Source organism: Tinamus guttatus, unplaced genomic scaffold, assembly GCF_059628265.1.
Source record: "Tinamus guttatus ecotype Peru unplaced genomic scaffold, ASM5962826v1 Tinamus_guttatus_pri_ptg000052l, whole genome shotgun sequence".
Taxonomy (NCBI): domain Eukaryota; kingdom Metazoa; phylum Chordata; class Aves; order Tinamiformes; family Tinamidae; genus Tinamus; species Tinamus guttatus.
Window position 1 is genome coordinate 8,353,067 of NW_028288586.1, and position 17,313 is coordinate 8,370,379.

Genomic DNA, 17,313 nt, shown 5'->3' on the forward strand with positions numbered 1-17,313 from the left:
CTGCACTGGCAATGGTGAATTGTGCTTGGTGCAACACTGCAAAAACGCTGTATTTCTTGGCAGAGAAATATTAAACTGAGAGAGGAAATAAATGCCGAATCATTTAACAAGTCCAGATCTAGGCTCATGTAAAACTGACATTTTCTTCATCTCTCAGCAATAATTTCTACCATGTGGATACACTATTCAGGAAGAAGTAAAAGGGATTAAAAATGAATCTCCAAAATATTTATTGTGAAATATCTTTGCTGGGAGAGCTGCTCTGGTCGTTTTTTCCATGTAGACACCCTGTGTACACTAACTGCCTCTTGTTTAAATCTCCACAGAAAGCTGCCCTCTCAGCTGTTAGGTGAAGAAAGGTAATTTCATACCTTGCACTGGTCATTTTTTATCTGTGGCAGTAAGTGAGTAGTGTTACATCCATCTGCCCTGCCCTGGTGCATCAAAACCCATTTCCCTGCAACATTAAGGTCACAGGGCAGACAGATAGCCCTGTAGCTGGGATTGCTGCAGTAAAGCACAGGGAAAGCTATTTTTACTTTGTGTGTGTATTTGAAAAAGTAAATGCGTTTGGCTGAGTCATGTTCCTTGCTGATAGGTTTTTGGTAGGCTTGTTAGGATGAATTCTGCAAAAACTTAGTCTTTGCAGGACAATGTGAAGAGGAATGCCTCATTGCCAGCTGCTTTATCTGGTTGTGTGGGGTTTTTTGTTGTTGTTTTGGTTTTGGTTCTTTTTATTTCAGTTATGGAGACTTGTTGATTTAGAACATACTTAATATTGACTTATTTCAGTGCAATTTTGTCATTGGGGAATAATTTGCTAGAGTCATATCTAGTATTGCACCAGAGGCATCCAGGAAGGTGCTCTGCTAAAAGGATGTCTTTCCTGCTAGCAGATGAGGTCATTGCCCTTTGTTTTTTTTCCCAGGAAATCTCAACCCAAGCAAATAGAAGCCTGCAGGCATTCAAGTATCTGTGAAATAATTACTTTTTAGTAATTATCCTTTTTCTTCCTTCATATGTATCAAGATAGGAGAATATTGCTGTGCTCTGTCAGGACCTCATAGATATCATTCTTAAGCACTATTTCAAACTGTCCATCAGATAGGACACCCAAAGAAAGGAGGCTGGGGATGAAGAAAAAGTCATGCATGCCAGAAGCCTGTTTGTGTGATGGTAAGTCCACTTTGTTTTTAATTTGGTTGGAGTTAAGGGGAATAACAGTTACAGAGCAGAAGTGCGAGGAGGAGACAGCAGAGCACGTGGGTGGGGAGGAAGGATGTGAAGAGCAGTCAGGATGAGACTGCTCCGGCACGTCAGGAACTCAAACTCATGTGTAAACAGCTTATTTTATCCACAGCTCCTGCTTGCAGAACTTCCAAAATATTTCTCTCCTGGGTCTGGCAAAAGATGGCGTTCGTTTGGCCGAGGAAGCTGAACCTTTTCCTTTCATTACTCAGTGCAGTTTGGAGGGCTACTTCCAAACACTGAAGGGATTTGCCCCATCTCAGCAAACCTGCTTTTTCTTTCCTGTTCTGTTTCAAAGATTTCAAATTACATCAACTTTGGTGAAATGCAGGGATCAGTTATTTGCACTCACAAGAGAACTTTTCTCATTGTCTCGGAAAAGTTTACTCATAACCATGTTGTATGGAATGTGATATGTTAAAAAAGATGCAACTCTAAAGCTGGGGAAAATAGTTACACTTTCATGCTAATATTTATCTTGAAAGTCCCATTGGCAAATGTATTAATGCAAAAATACAGACTATTTCTTTTGTCTATTAGACAATAATTATGTGTGAGCTGCTGTTTTGAAATTAAATTTTTTACAGATCACTTTAAACACTAGATCAGGTAAAATGCTTGTGCTGTAAAGATGCTTTTGAAAATTAACTGTGCTGTCCACGATTGTCAAACCCGTTTTGTCAATCTGTTTGCGCTGCGGAGTTTTTTTGTGGTGCCTTTTTTTTTTCCCTCTCCTGCTGGAAAACATTGCACAGTTACAGCTATCTCTACAGTTGTCTATAGAACTTTTTTTTTTTTTAGTAATCTGAGTCGAAGGAGCTTCATCAAGATGCCCCTTATACATCACTTGATGTTATAACTTGAGACTATTTGAATTCAACATTGAATATTTGATCTAACCTGAGCTTATTACCCTTCTCACACATGCCGTAGCTAATAGGGCAGCTGTCCTAGCTTTAAGGCAACAGTAGATACATAAGTAGATACACAACCAGAAGCAACTTTAGGCAAGATTTCAGCAAGATGATAATAAAATGTGTGATAAAGAAAGGAATAATACTTGGCATTGACATAACGTCATCAACAACATCATCTTCTTGGATTTGGATAAGAAGATAGCTTGGGTAGAAGAGGGTTGCTTTACAGATGAGCAGGTAAACAGAGGAGCTGAAGATGCCTCATTTTCATAAAATGTTTTTAGGTGAAGGACCGAAAAAGTGCATGTAAACTTGGAAATGAGACAGCTGCCAAGTGTTGAAAAGCACAGTCATAATCAAAAGCATAATCCTATCAGAAGAAAGAGGCTCATCTGTTAGTGTTAGAAGATAAGTAGTTAGATAAAAGTGAAGTTTAAAGCAGAACTGTGAAACAGAAGCATCTATGATTGCAATCTCAAAGAGTGTAGAGAAAAAAACTGAGGCTGCATTTAGATTTGCAGTCCCCATCACCACAAGACAGAAGAGGAAGCGAAGCAGCAAATCTGACCCATTTTCATTTGTTGCCTTGAACATCTTCGCAGAGACGCCCTCATGCAAGCGCTGACCATCCCGCGCCATGATCGCGAGTGCGCTGCGAGTTATCGGGGTCGTGTGGGTTGGCTCTGTGCTCAAGTCCTTAGGTAAGTTCTGTTTGCTTTGGGCTTGTTTTGGTTTGCTTGTTTTTTATAGTTCAGTTGCCTGTAATTCTCGAGCTGGATTGAAAAAAAGAGACGGGGGAATGGATTTAATACTGGTAGGATTAGTTCTCACAACATATCTACCTCAAATAGAGTTGTGTGTGTGTCTGCGAAAACACGAACTGTTCCCGCGTCTGGGAGAACGTGAACTGTTTTCACAGTATAGAGATCAAATTTAAAGTGTGTGGGGAAATCAGTGGGCCATGTGGTCAAGCAGAAGTTATTTTACAAAGGATTTGCTGTAGAAAAAAAGTGTAGAGGAACAAATCTTATTTAGAAACACAAAATGATGCTAATCAAAGTGCCTTTTTGCTAGACCCTCAAACTCGAATATTTATTGCAACTGTGTTGAATATAAAATTTTCAAATGTTGAAGAGAATTTCTTCCACATCATGTCGATCTTCTAGATCATGAAGTACAAAACAGATGAGATTTTATGTTCCTTTAACACAAATTGTTCTGAAAATACTGAAAAGCAGTTACGGATACAAAGTAAATAAGGAATGGAAGAGATGCAGAAAATAAGGACAAAATATCTCCACATCTTAGACTTTTTGTTTCAAGAGCAGTAAAGGAGCAAGACGAAAGGGCAGCACAGCCCTACGACACAACTGTATTTTAAATGACAAATTAACACAAAAACTGAAATTAGTGATCAGTGCTTGCCCATCTGATCAGGTTGTGAGTTGTCGTTCCTATGCTATACCTATTCTCTCTCCCTTATTTTTCTGCTGTTTATTACTCCTATACTCTGTCCTTAGTGTTCTCTGCCTTTAATTTAGGCAGATACTTTGTTTTAGTCTACGTGTAAATGCAAAGTTAGCTCTATCATGCTATGCACAAGTTTACAATAACTAGAACGAGACCATATAAGTGAAAAAGATTTTTAGCATGAGCCTCTAGAGCATTATAAAGCTTCAAAATTTTATAAACCTCTGCTGCTGCTGCCATTCATCCTGCGCATACCTCTGAGGGTTTTGCCAGTGATTCCTCTAAGATGGGTCTAGATGCTTCGCAGTAGAGCTGTGAACAGTCAGGTTGAGTGAAACAAGTATTTAATCACTTGGAGTATTTACTAACTTTGCACCGAGCTATGGAGGCGGCTGTCCTGGATGTCTAGCTGCGCTAGGCAGGGTGAGTGTGTGGCTGTTCCTAAGGGCGGGAAGATTTGCATATTTCTGATAAAACTTACTTATGCTATTTGTGTGGCCAGAAATGTTTAGCCAGATCGTCATATAGAGTCATAGACTGGTTAAGGTTGGAAGGGACCTCTAGAGCTCATCTCGTCCAACCCCCCTGCACATGCAGGGACACCTAGAGCACGTGGCACAGGACTGCGTCCAAGCGGGTTTTGAAGATCTCCAGAGAAGGAGACTCCACAACCTCTCTGGGCAGCCTGTTCCAGGGCTCTGTCACCCTCACTGTTAAAAAAATTTTCCTTAAGTTCCTGTGGAACTTTTGATGCTTCAGTTTGTGGCCATTACTTCTAGTTCTGTCGGTGGCCGCCATTGAAAAGAGGCCAGCACCATCCTCCTCACTGCCTCCCTTGAGGTACTTATAGACACTGATCAGGTCCCCTCTCAGCCTTCTCTTCTCCAGGCTGAACAGGCCCAGCTCCCTCAGCCTCTCCTCATAGGGCAGATGTTCCAGGCCCCTGATCATCCTTGTAGCCCTGCGCTGGACTCTCTCCAGCAGCTCCACATCCCTCTTGTACTGTGGAGCCCAGAACTGGACACAATATTCCAGATGTGGCCTCACCAGGGCTGAGTAGAGGGGCAGGATCACCTCCCTCGACCTGCTGGAGACGCTCTTCTTAATGCACCCCAAGATCCCATTGGCCTTCTTGGCCACGAGGGCACACTGCTGCCTCATGGTCAACTTGTCGTCCGCCATGATGCCCAGGTCCCTCATATGTTGGTTTAAAATGGACCTAAGTTACAGATAAAGTTTCAAAGAAAATCATGGAGTTTATGCTCATTGTTAACAGTTACACATTTTAATAGCACAGCTTGTGGAGTCTCCTTCTCTGGAGATGCTCAGAAGTTACCGGGACACAACCCTTGGAGTCCCATGCGCTCCAAGTGACCCTGCTTGGGCAGGGGGATGGTCTCCAGAGGTCCCATCCAATCTCAGGCCTCCTGTGTGACTCTTTAATGCTGTGTAAGAAACAGCCTCCGCAGTCAGGTTGTGGAGTTCTAGGATTTGTGACCACAGTAACCATCATTAGAACAACAACAAAAAAGGTTATCTAACCTCTGCACAAAATGATTTCATCTGTGAATAAAATATTTTATACAATATTCACATTATCTCATGTAGATCATCTTGCACATGGACAGTGAGTGATGAGAAGATTCAGAACAGGAAAGAGCAAAACGCTGTCTGGTACTGTTACTGATAATGCTTGTCTGATACTGAGTCAGCCTGAGATGAAAGCCAGGCCACAGGCTTGGTGAATCAGCCTTGCTCTGAGTACAAAACTGCACGCTAACTAAACCAACGAGATGAATTTGATACAGCAGAAACTAGTCCTTCAGCACTTAGACAAAACACTAAAGAAACTCACCCCCAAAATCTTGTACTTCTGTTGGTCATTAGAAGGAAAGACTCTAATATGGTGACAAAAATTATAGTGGGTTTTTCTTTCATTCTGATAAATCATCAGTGACTCATTCCAAAAGATTCTTTGTCAGGCAGATGAAATTCAAGTGCTTAATATGCTTTAAACTTAAAACAGAATATATTCAAACTCTATTATAAAAGCTTTTTATTTAAAATAATGTATATTAACAACTACTCAGAAAACATTAATGTGTTATAAATGATCTTGGTGAAGAACTTTAACAGGACAGATTGAAAGTGCTACAAGCTAATTGCTGTTGCTTGATGGAGAGGTGGGTAGCAGGAATATCATCTCATTGCTGTTTTCACTTTAAGGCTACCTGTATTTTTCCACTAGCTACAGGTCCAAATAATTTAGCAGTCGTCCAGACACCAACGAAAGTGCACTTATCGATTGGAGACTCCACTGAAATTGTATGTACCTGGGAAAAGGAAAGTTCAATTGAGAGGTATAGAGTAAGCTGGTATCTTGTCAATGAAGAGAACATCACAAAAACGTTAACCTCAGAACTTATCTACACCGCCAGTGTCTGCCATGAAAACAAGAATGTGCTACTGATAGAAGCTGCCAATGTAAATAGCACTGGATTTTACTACTGCGAGATAATTATTGAAATACCTTTCTGTGAAAAAGTATATGGGAATGGAACAATGCTGACTGTTGAGAATAAAGGTAAGTTAGCAATAGTCTGTGCATGCCATCTAGCTAGTCATCATAGTGTATACATTGTATTTTAGACATATCCTCCCTCTGCCATGGCCTTTCCTCAATGCTGTAGATTTCGGGATGAGTGAGACCCAAGCTCTGCTCTTTCCTGGAAGAGATTCAGTAGAATAGAAGTGAGACAAGGAAGGAGTCTGCTCTGTGGTTGCCTGGAGCAAACATATGGCTCCTCTTTGCTATCTGGGCGAAAACAAGGTCCCAGTTCAGAATTCAGCCTTGGTGAGCATTACCACGATGAGTTTTCAAACACAGTTGTTTTTAAGGCACTGAGGTGACGTATGTTTCACCTAACTTTAGAGACAGGATGTGTCATACGTAGAGGAAAATTCACCTTGCTTTACACAGCTCTCAAGATCCTGTGCCTCACTTGTTGAAGACGATGATCTCCCTCTCTTTTTCTGTCTCTCAGCTATAGAGAACGACAAGGTGACTAATTCTGACTAGATCTTTAGCAAATATCCTTCTGATATATCAGCAACTCAAGTCATGGGAAGTAACTGCTCTATTCATCCACCAAGTCCAGTTTTGGACAAGACTTTACATTGTTGACAATTTGTAGTACAAAAGGAGGCACAAGAATGATCAAAGGCTTAGAAAACATCAGGGGCAAAGAATGAATGAAATGGTTTCCTTCCAGAGGAGGGGAATGGATGTAACAGGCTGTTAAAGGGTTAAAATAATCTGATCTCTCTAAATGAGTTAAATGATCTGATATCTCACTTGGTCAGGTAGTAATAGTGTTTAAGTACAATAGAAAAGCTTTGCGTTAGACTTTGGCAGGGAGAGACTAAAATTTCAGGAGCAGTGAGCTGTAGCATAAGTTGTTTGTAGTGTCCATTGATCATATCAGGTAGACATCCTAAGGAATAGCTAACGTATAGATAACCATGTATAGATAAGTTGGGTAGGTGAATGGACTGACTGACTCTTCAAGTTGCTCTTCTTTTTCTGTTAGGATGATGTGCTTCTATTGTCTATTTAAATACTACATTCCTTTACTTGAAAATTACAGTTGCAGAAGCTGAATCACTGGAGAAGAGAGAGATGGCAATTTTGGCCATTATTCCCTTCTTATTGGCAGTAGGAGGCTTGTATCTTTGCTACAAAAAGAAACAGGACTCAAAGCTTTCTGGTGAGTGGCAGTATTTCCATTTACACAGACTCTCAAAATTAAATATCTATCTTGGGATGGGTAAACAGATGAACATAGAAGGCATCACCAAGAGGAATTTCAAGATCAACTGTTGCTCCCCGTCTCTCTGCTGGGGGATCTAGAGTTGAGCCATGGAAAGCGGTGACTGCAAGGTCAATATGACCATACTTGCAGCCACTTGCTTGAGAGATCACTTTGAAGACTAAGGATCTTGGCCAGACTTATTCATTCTACTCATTTCTTAACCTACAAAAATGTGAGGAGCCAGAATGTAGCTTTGGGTTATCAGCCAAATAGATCAGGGTATCTGTTGAACACGGCCCATGGAGGAACTGGTTTTAGAGACTTGGTCGCTAATTGCAGTTAAGTTGTAAACACTTTTTAACTAATTGTCATTTTTTGTTGTAAAGTCCTGAAATGAAGGACGTAAGTTGTCACCAAATAAAAAGGTGTGCTGAAAAGGAGTGGGACAAGTGTAATGCTGAGCATCTTCAGGTGGTGGCCCAGACCAGTGACACACAACTAATATTAGGGTTGCAGCATGAAGCTTATTCAGCTTGTGAGCTGTCAGGCATATGGAAAGGATATGGGAGATGTGAGATGCAATTCAGTTTGCTGGTTTAAAAGCAAACTGAATCTGGGATTTAGACAAGTGAAGTGCCTAAACTCCTGCTTTGGTCAAAAGAGTTGATAAGGCATGGATCTTGCAGGCTGTAGTGTCCCTGGACGCTACAGCTGTAGTGTCTTCTGAAGGCTGAGCGGACCAGCTCTCTTAAACAGCTTTTTGTGGCTGTTGACCAGCTCTCCTTTGCTGAAGTTGAGTTTGGAAACCTGGAAGTAGGTGATTTCATCTGCCAGCTAAATAGCACCCTAGCACCTGTCATCCAGACTGTAGCCACACAAGAGCTCTGCGCTCTTCCTTGCGTGTGCCAGTTTACTCTGGTGAAGTACCAGCACGGCTCTGGAATCGGACAATGAGCAAGCATTGACCATATCTCGGTTTTGGCTAAGGTTCTGTCCAGCTTCCTATGCCAGAAGAAAGACATCAGGAGGAGCAGATTCTTCAGGCAGTCGAGCTTCATGGAAGAAGTGAATTCAGCAGAGAAGCAGCTGAAGAAAACCCATCATGTAATTCTGCTGAATGGGTAGGTGGCTGGGAAATGACTCTCACTGTGAGAAATAGACCCCAAATGAGCACAAGCTGAACAGAAACCACTGGGGAGCACAAGCTGAACAGAAACCACTCGAGAAGCTGTTGCTCCTAGGAGGGCATCCTACTACTTGATAAAAAAAACTCTGAACTAGAAAAAAATGTTTTATCACAAGAGGCAATGCATTAAATAAGAAAGATATTAATGTACTAGGAGACTATTGGATTCTGTCAATATGTTGAATGACAGTCTGGAATGGAAGGGAAGGGAAGGATGGCAGCAGAAAGGGTAGAATATCAGTATAGAGACTAGATGAAGGAGTAGAGGAGAACATAGCAGTGGCAGTGACGTGGCTTTATACATATTTGTGTGCCTGTCATCTTCAGGTGAGGTCAGCCCAAGGGTCTGCTCCAGCAGGCAACAGCCAGTGAGAACAGGTAGCAAACTTCAGGCTTTTATCTTTCTAAAGAGACTGGAAAGTAAAGGGAAGGAAGGACTAATTTAACTCTGGTAAACCTAGGTCCAACCTCCATTGTAAACAGCTACAAACAGTTGCAAACAACATTGGTAAAAAGTAGTAAACCACCACAGAAAATGAGTATTTTGCATCTGCTACGTAACCAAACTGGTAAAAGTTATTTCGATTGAAGTTTCTCTTGTTTTTTTTTTTTTCAGGCTGTGTCTGCACTGTATGAATCACTTGATCTTTTTTGCAATGAACCACCATAAAAGATGACAAATCCGTTGTGACTGCTGTATCCAGCGCAGCAGATGAGCAAGTCCCATAAATGGGGGCAGCTGAAGAGCCAGGAACAAATGTGAGGCAAGGATTTACTGTCGACTTTGACACTGAGAACTAAAGGATCATGTCATAAATAACTGATATGTGTAAAGATCTATGAAAATGAAAACAATACCATAATTTGCTGCTGAAATATGGGTTATATGAGTCTGCTGTCAGAAGTATGTTGGTGGGACAATCTAATATGCCAGAACAAATGTTGATTCCGACAGTCTCTGAATGTTTTGTCATTGACTTTATCATAAGGAGTCTGTGCATTTGGAGTGTCTGCAGTTTTAGGAGGCCATGGCTTCAACTCTACTCCCAGTATCCAGAGTGCTGAGCTAATAAGAGATGTATTGTCATACTTGGAAAGTCTTCTAGATGAAACAGCATTTTTCAACCAAAGAGTTGCTTCAGGCAGCCAATGCTCATTTAATGGCATTGCAATGGCAATTGAATGGCAATCATTCAGCCAAATAGGCAGGCACTACCTGCAGGATGAAGTCTGATCTCTGAAACAAGTTAGCATCAGTGCTAACTATGTCTTAGCAAGGGTGGTATGCCCGAAGGTATTACTTTCCTGGAGTAAGGGACTGCCGATGTTAATTCATTCACAATGTTTAAAGCCTTCCAGAGCAGGTAGTGTCCTATGGACAGTGAAATACTCCATTTCCAACCTAAAAGTACAAGTAAAGCCTGACTTCTGAGGTCTGATCAGAGATGAAAAGTACTGACAGCAAAGCTAATTTTCCAAGGACTATTGACTACTAAGAACAGATACTGGAATGTGTATGTATTTATGTAACCAGCATTGTTTTGTCTTCTGTCAAAGTTCTTCAGGAGCAAGCTGGAGGTTAGAGCATCTCCTCCACTGTTCAGGGAGAAACAGCTCCATTGCTGTTGGGTTTCTGTCACAGCTTGTGTTTGGACAGTGCAGTAAACCCAGGCTAGTGTCCGTAAAGCTCTTAAACATAGCTTGTGCATTTGAAATATGTGATTGGTTTGCTACTTAATAGTTTCTAATGAAAGCTTGGCCCTTGCGTAGTGACTGCTGTTCACCAAGCTGCCTCTCTGAGCTACCTCAAGGCTCATCTTTGGCTCACTGATTGTGTGCCCGGTTTGCTGGGCTGTTCTCCAACCTCCTCTGAATGTCATTCTGCACTGAATCGACTGCTGTATGTACGTACGCTGTAGTCACAACACTGTGATTATTCCCTGTAAGACAGAAACACAAATTTCAATATTACATTTCTTGGTATTTATGTATAGCTTGAATAAAGCAAGAGGATTTTGTCTGTTCTTCCTTTTGAATTTGAGTCATTTGAAAATTTTGCAGATAGTCCCTTAACTATAATATCAGGGATCCTTGGTCAGTGATGGGATGATGAGGAGCCTCAACCAATATATTGACAAAACAGTCATCTCTGTGCGACAATGTAACAAATATCTTTGTGCCTGATAAGGTATTTTCAGAACAGCAGTGATGTCAACTCAGTTAATGAATTTTTTTTTGAAAAATGATTTTATTTAAAGTGTGTTTCAGCATTGCTCAACACAAGAATTGCTACAAAACAGAAAGCTGTGAAGTTTATTATTTTTTTTTCCACGTGTAGACTTGTAGCAGTATTCATCTAACAGGAAACATCACATACAGCTGGAAAAAAAGAAAAGCACAGAAATCAATTTATCAATTTCACCAAATCTGAAAACAGGAGAAAAGGCAGATGATAAAGTAAATGTTTCTCTGTGTTAACGCCATTGCTTCATCTCGGTAAGGGGCAGTTCTGCACAGGCATAGAAGCATAGAAAAAGTAAGTAAGAAAACTATTGGAAGGGGAGTAACTGCAGCACTTGAGTTGAGCATTAGCAAAGAAATGCAGGGGTTAAACACTTAAGCACTTCAAAACAAGAAGGAGGAATTGGGTCTGTGGTGTCCATCCGCTCTGCAATGCTCCAGGGTCTGCTGCCTACTCACGCCCTGACTCTTGCCTCGAACTTAGGCTGTGGGCAGTGTGGCCCAGGAATGCTGGATCTGTGTGTAGTTTAGCATAAGAGCATCGTGGTCCATGGTTAGTGCTTCTAATACTGCTGTGAAAATAAATCATGAAAGGCAGTAGTACGTATTGCTCCCCTTCTTCTACCTGAGAAACCCTAAGCCTGTCTAGCGAGTACAGCGGGCACAGGTCGGGCAGGGGGCTACAGAGACGCTGCTGGGCTTGTGGGCTTGCTCAGGTGGACGACTCGTTTCTATCAGTTCAGCAGCTCTACTACATTAAATACAGCTTGCTCTTGTGTATTTTCTTTTTGAACACAGACCAACCTCAACCTAAAAATCTCAAAGTGGAAATTAAAGAGGGGACTGTTACTGAGCAAGAAAGGAAGTGGAAAAAATAACTGCCATTTCATTCAAGCTCTGCAGGGAAAAATAAGCCAATAGCCTGTGAGTGGAAAGAAGAGCCGTTAGGTTCTCATCTTGCCATGGAAGCCCCAGGGCGGTGATGAGGCCATGAGAAGGGCGAGCTGCGGGCAGGCCCCACGTGAGGACGCTGCGCGGCCAGAGGCCTTCTCTGAGAGCCCGTCACCTCCGCTGGGCTCCACCTGCTGCTAGCAGCCTGGCCCCAGCGTCACCGCGAGCAGCGTGTCCGTCGCTAGTTACTTCTGCCCTGGGAGCACGTTGATGTTTCCAAGCATGTTGCGCTTGGATAGCGGGTTTCGTCTCGGCTGTGGAAGTTTACCTCACGGGTGCTGTGCGAGATCACAGCAAAGACCTCTGCTGTTGAGAAGAGTAACCTCCAGGGTGTTGCACCATCAGTTAATACAACACGTTAACCATCAGTTAATATAACACGGGGAGGCCAGTCTTGAGGGATCCTGGCTGGGTTCCTTGAGGTTCCTGATGGGAGCAGCACAGGGAGACCACGGTATCAGGAACAGGGGATGGAGCAGGACGCGGGCAGTGGTGAGCGGCTGGAAGCAGGGTGTCCTTACAACAACCCCTCCAGCAGACGCCTGCGGCAGAGCTGCACAAGAAGGGAGCCCGTGAAACCCCACTGCAGCTCTGCAGTAAATCCAGCCTGCTGTACAAGGCCTTCGCTGGCTCCGCAGCGTTTTTGAGCTTGTAACATGTTAAACAAGACACCAGCTGTGTCTTAATACAAGAAAGCTCATACAGATTGAGTGTATACAAGGCTATCTTCATTTTAATACAGAAATATTTGACCATTTAAAAAACTGATGTAAAGTGAACCCTACGAGGATTTTAGCTGCAGTGGAGCTGTCAGGTCAATGACAAGGAAGTTCAGCTCGTATATGGATAGACCTGATCCAAACCCAACTCTAGATTTACTAATTGATCCTGGATACTAAAAAAATGCATCCTTGCCTTGTCTGTAACTAAATATTTTACTAAGTAACTGACTTTACCTTTTTACCTTTTACTAACTTTCATTTTTCGAACATTGAGACATTAATACTCTACAAATAGTAAAGACACAATAAAGCGCATTTCAGTGGTGTGCTCTGTTTCATTTCCATGTTCTTACAGCATTGTGGATTGAACACAGGTTTCTACAGAAGCTGCATTTATGTCTTACAAAACCAGAACCTAAGCTTTTGATAAAATATATATGGGCATCCCTCTGCATTCAGTAACTGTAACACCAACAGCAGTTGTGTTAAATACCCCAGACCCCCAGCAGTTAGTGTCCAAGCAGATTTAAACGCACGTAAAGGGTAGATTTTAGCCCAAACAATGCAGCTACTGTGTTTATTTCCAGGGCCACATTTCTTCAACACATGTGAGCACCCTCTGGTTTCAGATCAGAGCCCCATCCTGTTTAGGATCCCAGCTCTTCACACTTCCAACTCAAGGACTTTCCCAGTTCTCTGCAGGCAGATTTTTATTTCCCTTTTTTTTGTTGTTGTTGATGGTTTGTCTTTTCCTGATGAGCAAAGCCTGAAGTTAAGCTTTCTGCTACAAAGACATGCTTCGTCTCCCACTTCCCAGCCAACTTTGTTTGTGAGCGGGTCTCGGTGGTAGTGGAGGGGCAGGTACCAGTGTTTGCCCGCAGCAGACACTGTCCCTGCACTCCTTATCGGGGTGCTACGCCCTGGGCTTAGTTGCTGGAAACTAGAATAACTAGTCTGTGGAACCTGGGTCCTGGGGAACTTCCACTCCACCAAACTGCAACATAAATCTCCTTGCAGTGTATACGGAAATTACCTGACTTTACGTAAAGTTACATAACAGTAATTCAGCTTTCTGTTTCTTCACAAATTCATGTTTTAAAATGCACCCAAAAATATTTCTGTGATAAAATGCAAAGGTTTCCCCTTCAGGTATTGCCCGAACCTGTGTGTTTGCAGGCAGGAAGCAACTTTCTCTTTGAGATTCTGTCCCTTTGAAAAAATGATTTTGTGCAATAAAGGGAAAGTAATATTGTTTAGTTCAGGAGAGCCAAACAGAGCCAAAATGTTTAGCCTTGCATATGAAACTTTCTTGAAAGCTTTTCTGCAATCAGCTCACATCATTCCTGCACCTCTTCTGATGCCTGATCATGTCACGAATCTGAATTCATGAATCTGTCTGATCATGTAATGGAGCAACTCTTTACTGTGCTGAGCGGCATAGGCCCATATCTGAGTAGGGAAGTGTTTAAGCAGCACAAATTAGGATCGGACTACCTGGATGAGCAAGACATAACCATAAGACTTGAAAGTCATGCCTGAAGTACTTTGGTAGGTGACATTCGGTTACTTCAGAGGGCAACCTCTCTTTCTGCCATTGCAGCAAAAACCAGGAGTAGCTGTGGAAACCTTAATGTTAAAGGTGCTGAGAACGCACCCAGGAAACAATTCAAACATGTATTGAAAACATGATAGAAGTAGAGAGATACCAATATATTGACTGTAATATATTTATTGACTTTATAATCTCACATAGCTATGTTCCGTGCATTAATAAATATGTTTAAGTAAATGCAGTATGCTATGCATGCCAGTAAACTAAGTTTCCCCTGGTAGAGCTTTGGCAAACAGTGGTGCTAGTGCCACAACTCTGAAATTCACACTGCTGGTTGAGCTGGCTCTTTATTTTACCCATCTCTAAACTTCACTTGAACAGTATGCAAGCTTATTACTCGGATTCATGAAATACATCTTAAAGATATTTTGAGATGTAAACGATATCACAACAGTGAAACCTACATATTTTGGAGGAACATTCAGAAGAATTTATAAACTGATAAAGTGTAGCACAAGAACGCTTTGTGTTTATACAGTATCATTGCCGCGTTTATCTAAATTCTTCTAGATGTTTTGCAAGACAATGTAACAGTTGTATCATTTAACCACTAGATGTAAATAAATTTACCACAAACTGTGAAAACGAAATGACCTCTACAAACTGTTAACCAGACTTAAGGATGTTTTGGGAATCAGTGCAAAGAGGAAATCTTGTCCTTTATTAAAGAAATTATTTCGATACTCTACATTCAACAAAAACTTCAGGAGACTGGAAAAAATGTGAGTTTTGGTGGCGATGGTGGTAGTGGTGGTTTTGGCAGTTTTGTCTGTGTAGAACATGCAGTGCTTATTTATGCTTCACAAATTATCCTCACGCTAAAATGAAAGTAAGGTGCTTTTAGTAGTGCTGCCGAGGAGCAACTTAGGAAAATTGAGGAATTTAAAATAGTAAATTGCATTTTTTTTCCTCTGCGCTTCTTCCATTCACAACAGATTTGTGGGAGTTGGCAAAAGTCATTCTCATGTAAATTCCTTCGCCTTTTGCAATGAGCTTTAAGGGATGATAAGCCCTAATAGAAGTTTAACATTTCGGCTGTACAAATGTTGATGGGACATAAATGGTTCTATAGAATAAACGTGATAAATATATTTTTTTCCAAAACAGAAGCTACTGCAAAGAGCATAGGATAAAATTCATTTTCAAAGAGAAGATCAGCACAAGGTCACACAAATCTCATGTAAGCCTGAATATCTGGCCAAGTGCCATGAAATTTAAGTATCCAAATTGTTTCTGAAAATCACATATGCAGCTCCACATTTGTGTCACATAAATAATTTAAACTTTTGGCTCAAGCTAGGAACATCAAGACCTAATTCTGCATAAACCCTTGGTAAATACTCATCCAAGCTGAAAGAAGCAAATAATGGAATCTATTTGCATTAAAGTATGAATAAAAAAGATGTTTAAGTGAATTTAAACAGACCTGCAGAAGACAGTTTATCTTGCTGGGGAGCCAGGGAGCAGGGCTGGCATCAAAATCCTGCCTCCTCCTCCTCCTGCATGTGTCTCCTATTTTACTCTGTTTTGTTTTTGCGAACAGTAGTAGTTGTCTGTTCTGTGCCTTGTGCACAGATCTTTAGATTTTAATTAAACCAAAATGTAAAAGAAAAAAAATGTATGAAGTGAAAAGTTCAAGCAGTACTGGCGGATGTGTGTATGCACACACATGAATGCAAATCTGCCACACCAAGAAAAACATGCAATGCTGCCATGGTGACCTTTTGGCTTCTAGACATTCAAGTCCTGAGGTTTGTTTTATGTGTTAACACAGTGTTAACTGCCTTCTCAAAACTCACGTCACCTTCATTTGCACAGAAAACTGGGACAAGACTGAGGACGCTGTTGCTGCGCGGTTACGTGGCCTAGGTGGGGATTCCGTGACAAATCCTGTTGACTGAAGCTAATGAACTTTCTGCCCTCTCTGCCTTTTCAGGCTGCTGTTTTCTCTCCCAGGTACTAACACAAATACGCATTACTCAAAACTGAGAATGCGAGAGGTGATGATTTGTTTTGTTCAGGTTTCTTTTAGGAGGAGGAAAGGATTTTTCTTTAAGGCCACATTTAATATTTATGTTATGAGTATGTGCCAAATCAGGCAAGAGCAAAGAAACGTTGGCACTTGGAGCAACAGCTAGTGGCATTTTGCGTTCATGCAAACCCCAGGTGAGGTCCATTTCTGACAGGGGCCCCTTTCTAGCTCTCCTCTTGCTCCTTGCTCTCCTCTTGCTCCTTCTGACTATACTCTACTGTTTTCAGAAAGCACCTAATATAAAAACTTTATACTTTATTAAAAATCCTTACTCACTTAATGCAAATGAAATGGTATAATGAGGGTAAAGTCCTAGAACTAAGCAGGTCTTATGAACTGTTTAAATAAAACATTCCACTTGAGATATTCAAGTGATTTTCTGGCAGATGCAAAATCAGTAACTGGATTTTGTTCCTGTAAGTCAGATAATCATCATGGGGTTTTTTCTGGTTACAAAAAGGCAGGCATTTGTGATGTGTACTCTTGCTCAGAGGCTTTGTAGATGTCATAAAGCAGATTTCTACTGGTGAACAGGCAGCTATAGATATGTGAGGAAAAAGTGTATTTTTTAGATTTTTCTCAATTAAAAATAAATTTTTGCTAACTATTTTTTGCTATAGAACAAGTATATGTATATACCTTAAAGTATATAGAGGTATGAGCAAAGACATCTCAACTCCAGTTTAACTTTGCTCCTCCATAGTCAAGGTCATCTACAGAGAACACTTCTTGGGGTCCAGCAGCTTCCTATTCATGCAGAGTATCCTAGTTTTGCTAGGTTCTCCCAGATCATTTCCTCGGAGTGTGGCCACTCTGCAGACTTGAGCGTAGACCCAGCTCACCTTAAATGAGCCTCTCCAGGCCTAGCATAAGCACTTGGAGTTGCTGTCGTCCAAGTTACCCTGCTGTTTGGTGAGAAATTTTAACTTGTTCCAAACCTGGTGTAGCTGGAGCTGATTTGCTTCCATTACCTGAGCTAACCCCTCCAGGTGTCACTTAGCTACCAAGGTGGGCACACAGCAGGTCTCCCTGAGTAGCAAGGTCCCCTTTGTTTGGCATTTTAATGTGAGGCGACTACTGTTTTCAAGTGAATCACAAGGTTGATTAAAAGGCACAGAGGAC

The 17,313-nt window shown here is 41.5% G+C and overlaps 1 protein-coding gene across 1 annotated transcript; it reads left to right on the forward strand.

The window, feature by feature from the left end:
- Positions 1-2,802: 2,802 nt before the first annotated feature.
- TMIGD2 (transmembrane and immunoglobulin domain containing 2) lies at positions 2,803-9,596 on the forward strand. Its single transcript, XM_088540061.1, is given in 6 exon segments — positions 2,803-2,866; positions 5,884-6,219; positions 7,289-7,402; positions 8,435-8,568; positions 9,250-9,298; positions 9,301-9,596. Coding segments are annotated over 6 exon segments (831 nt in total). The 3' UTR covers positions 9,435-9,596.
- The last annotated feature ends 7,717 nt before the right edge of the window (positions 9,597-17,313 follow it).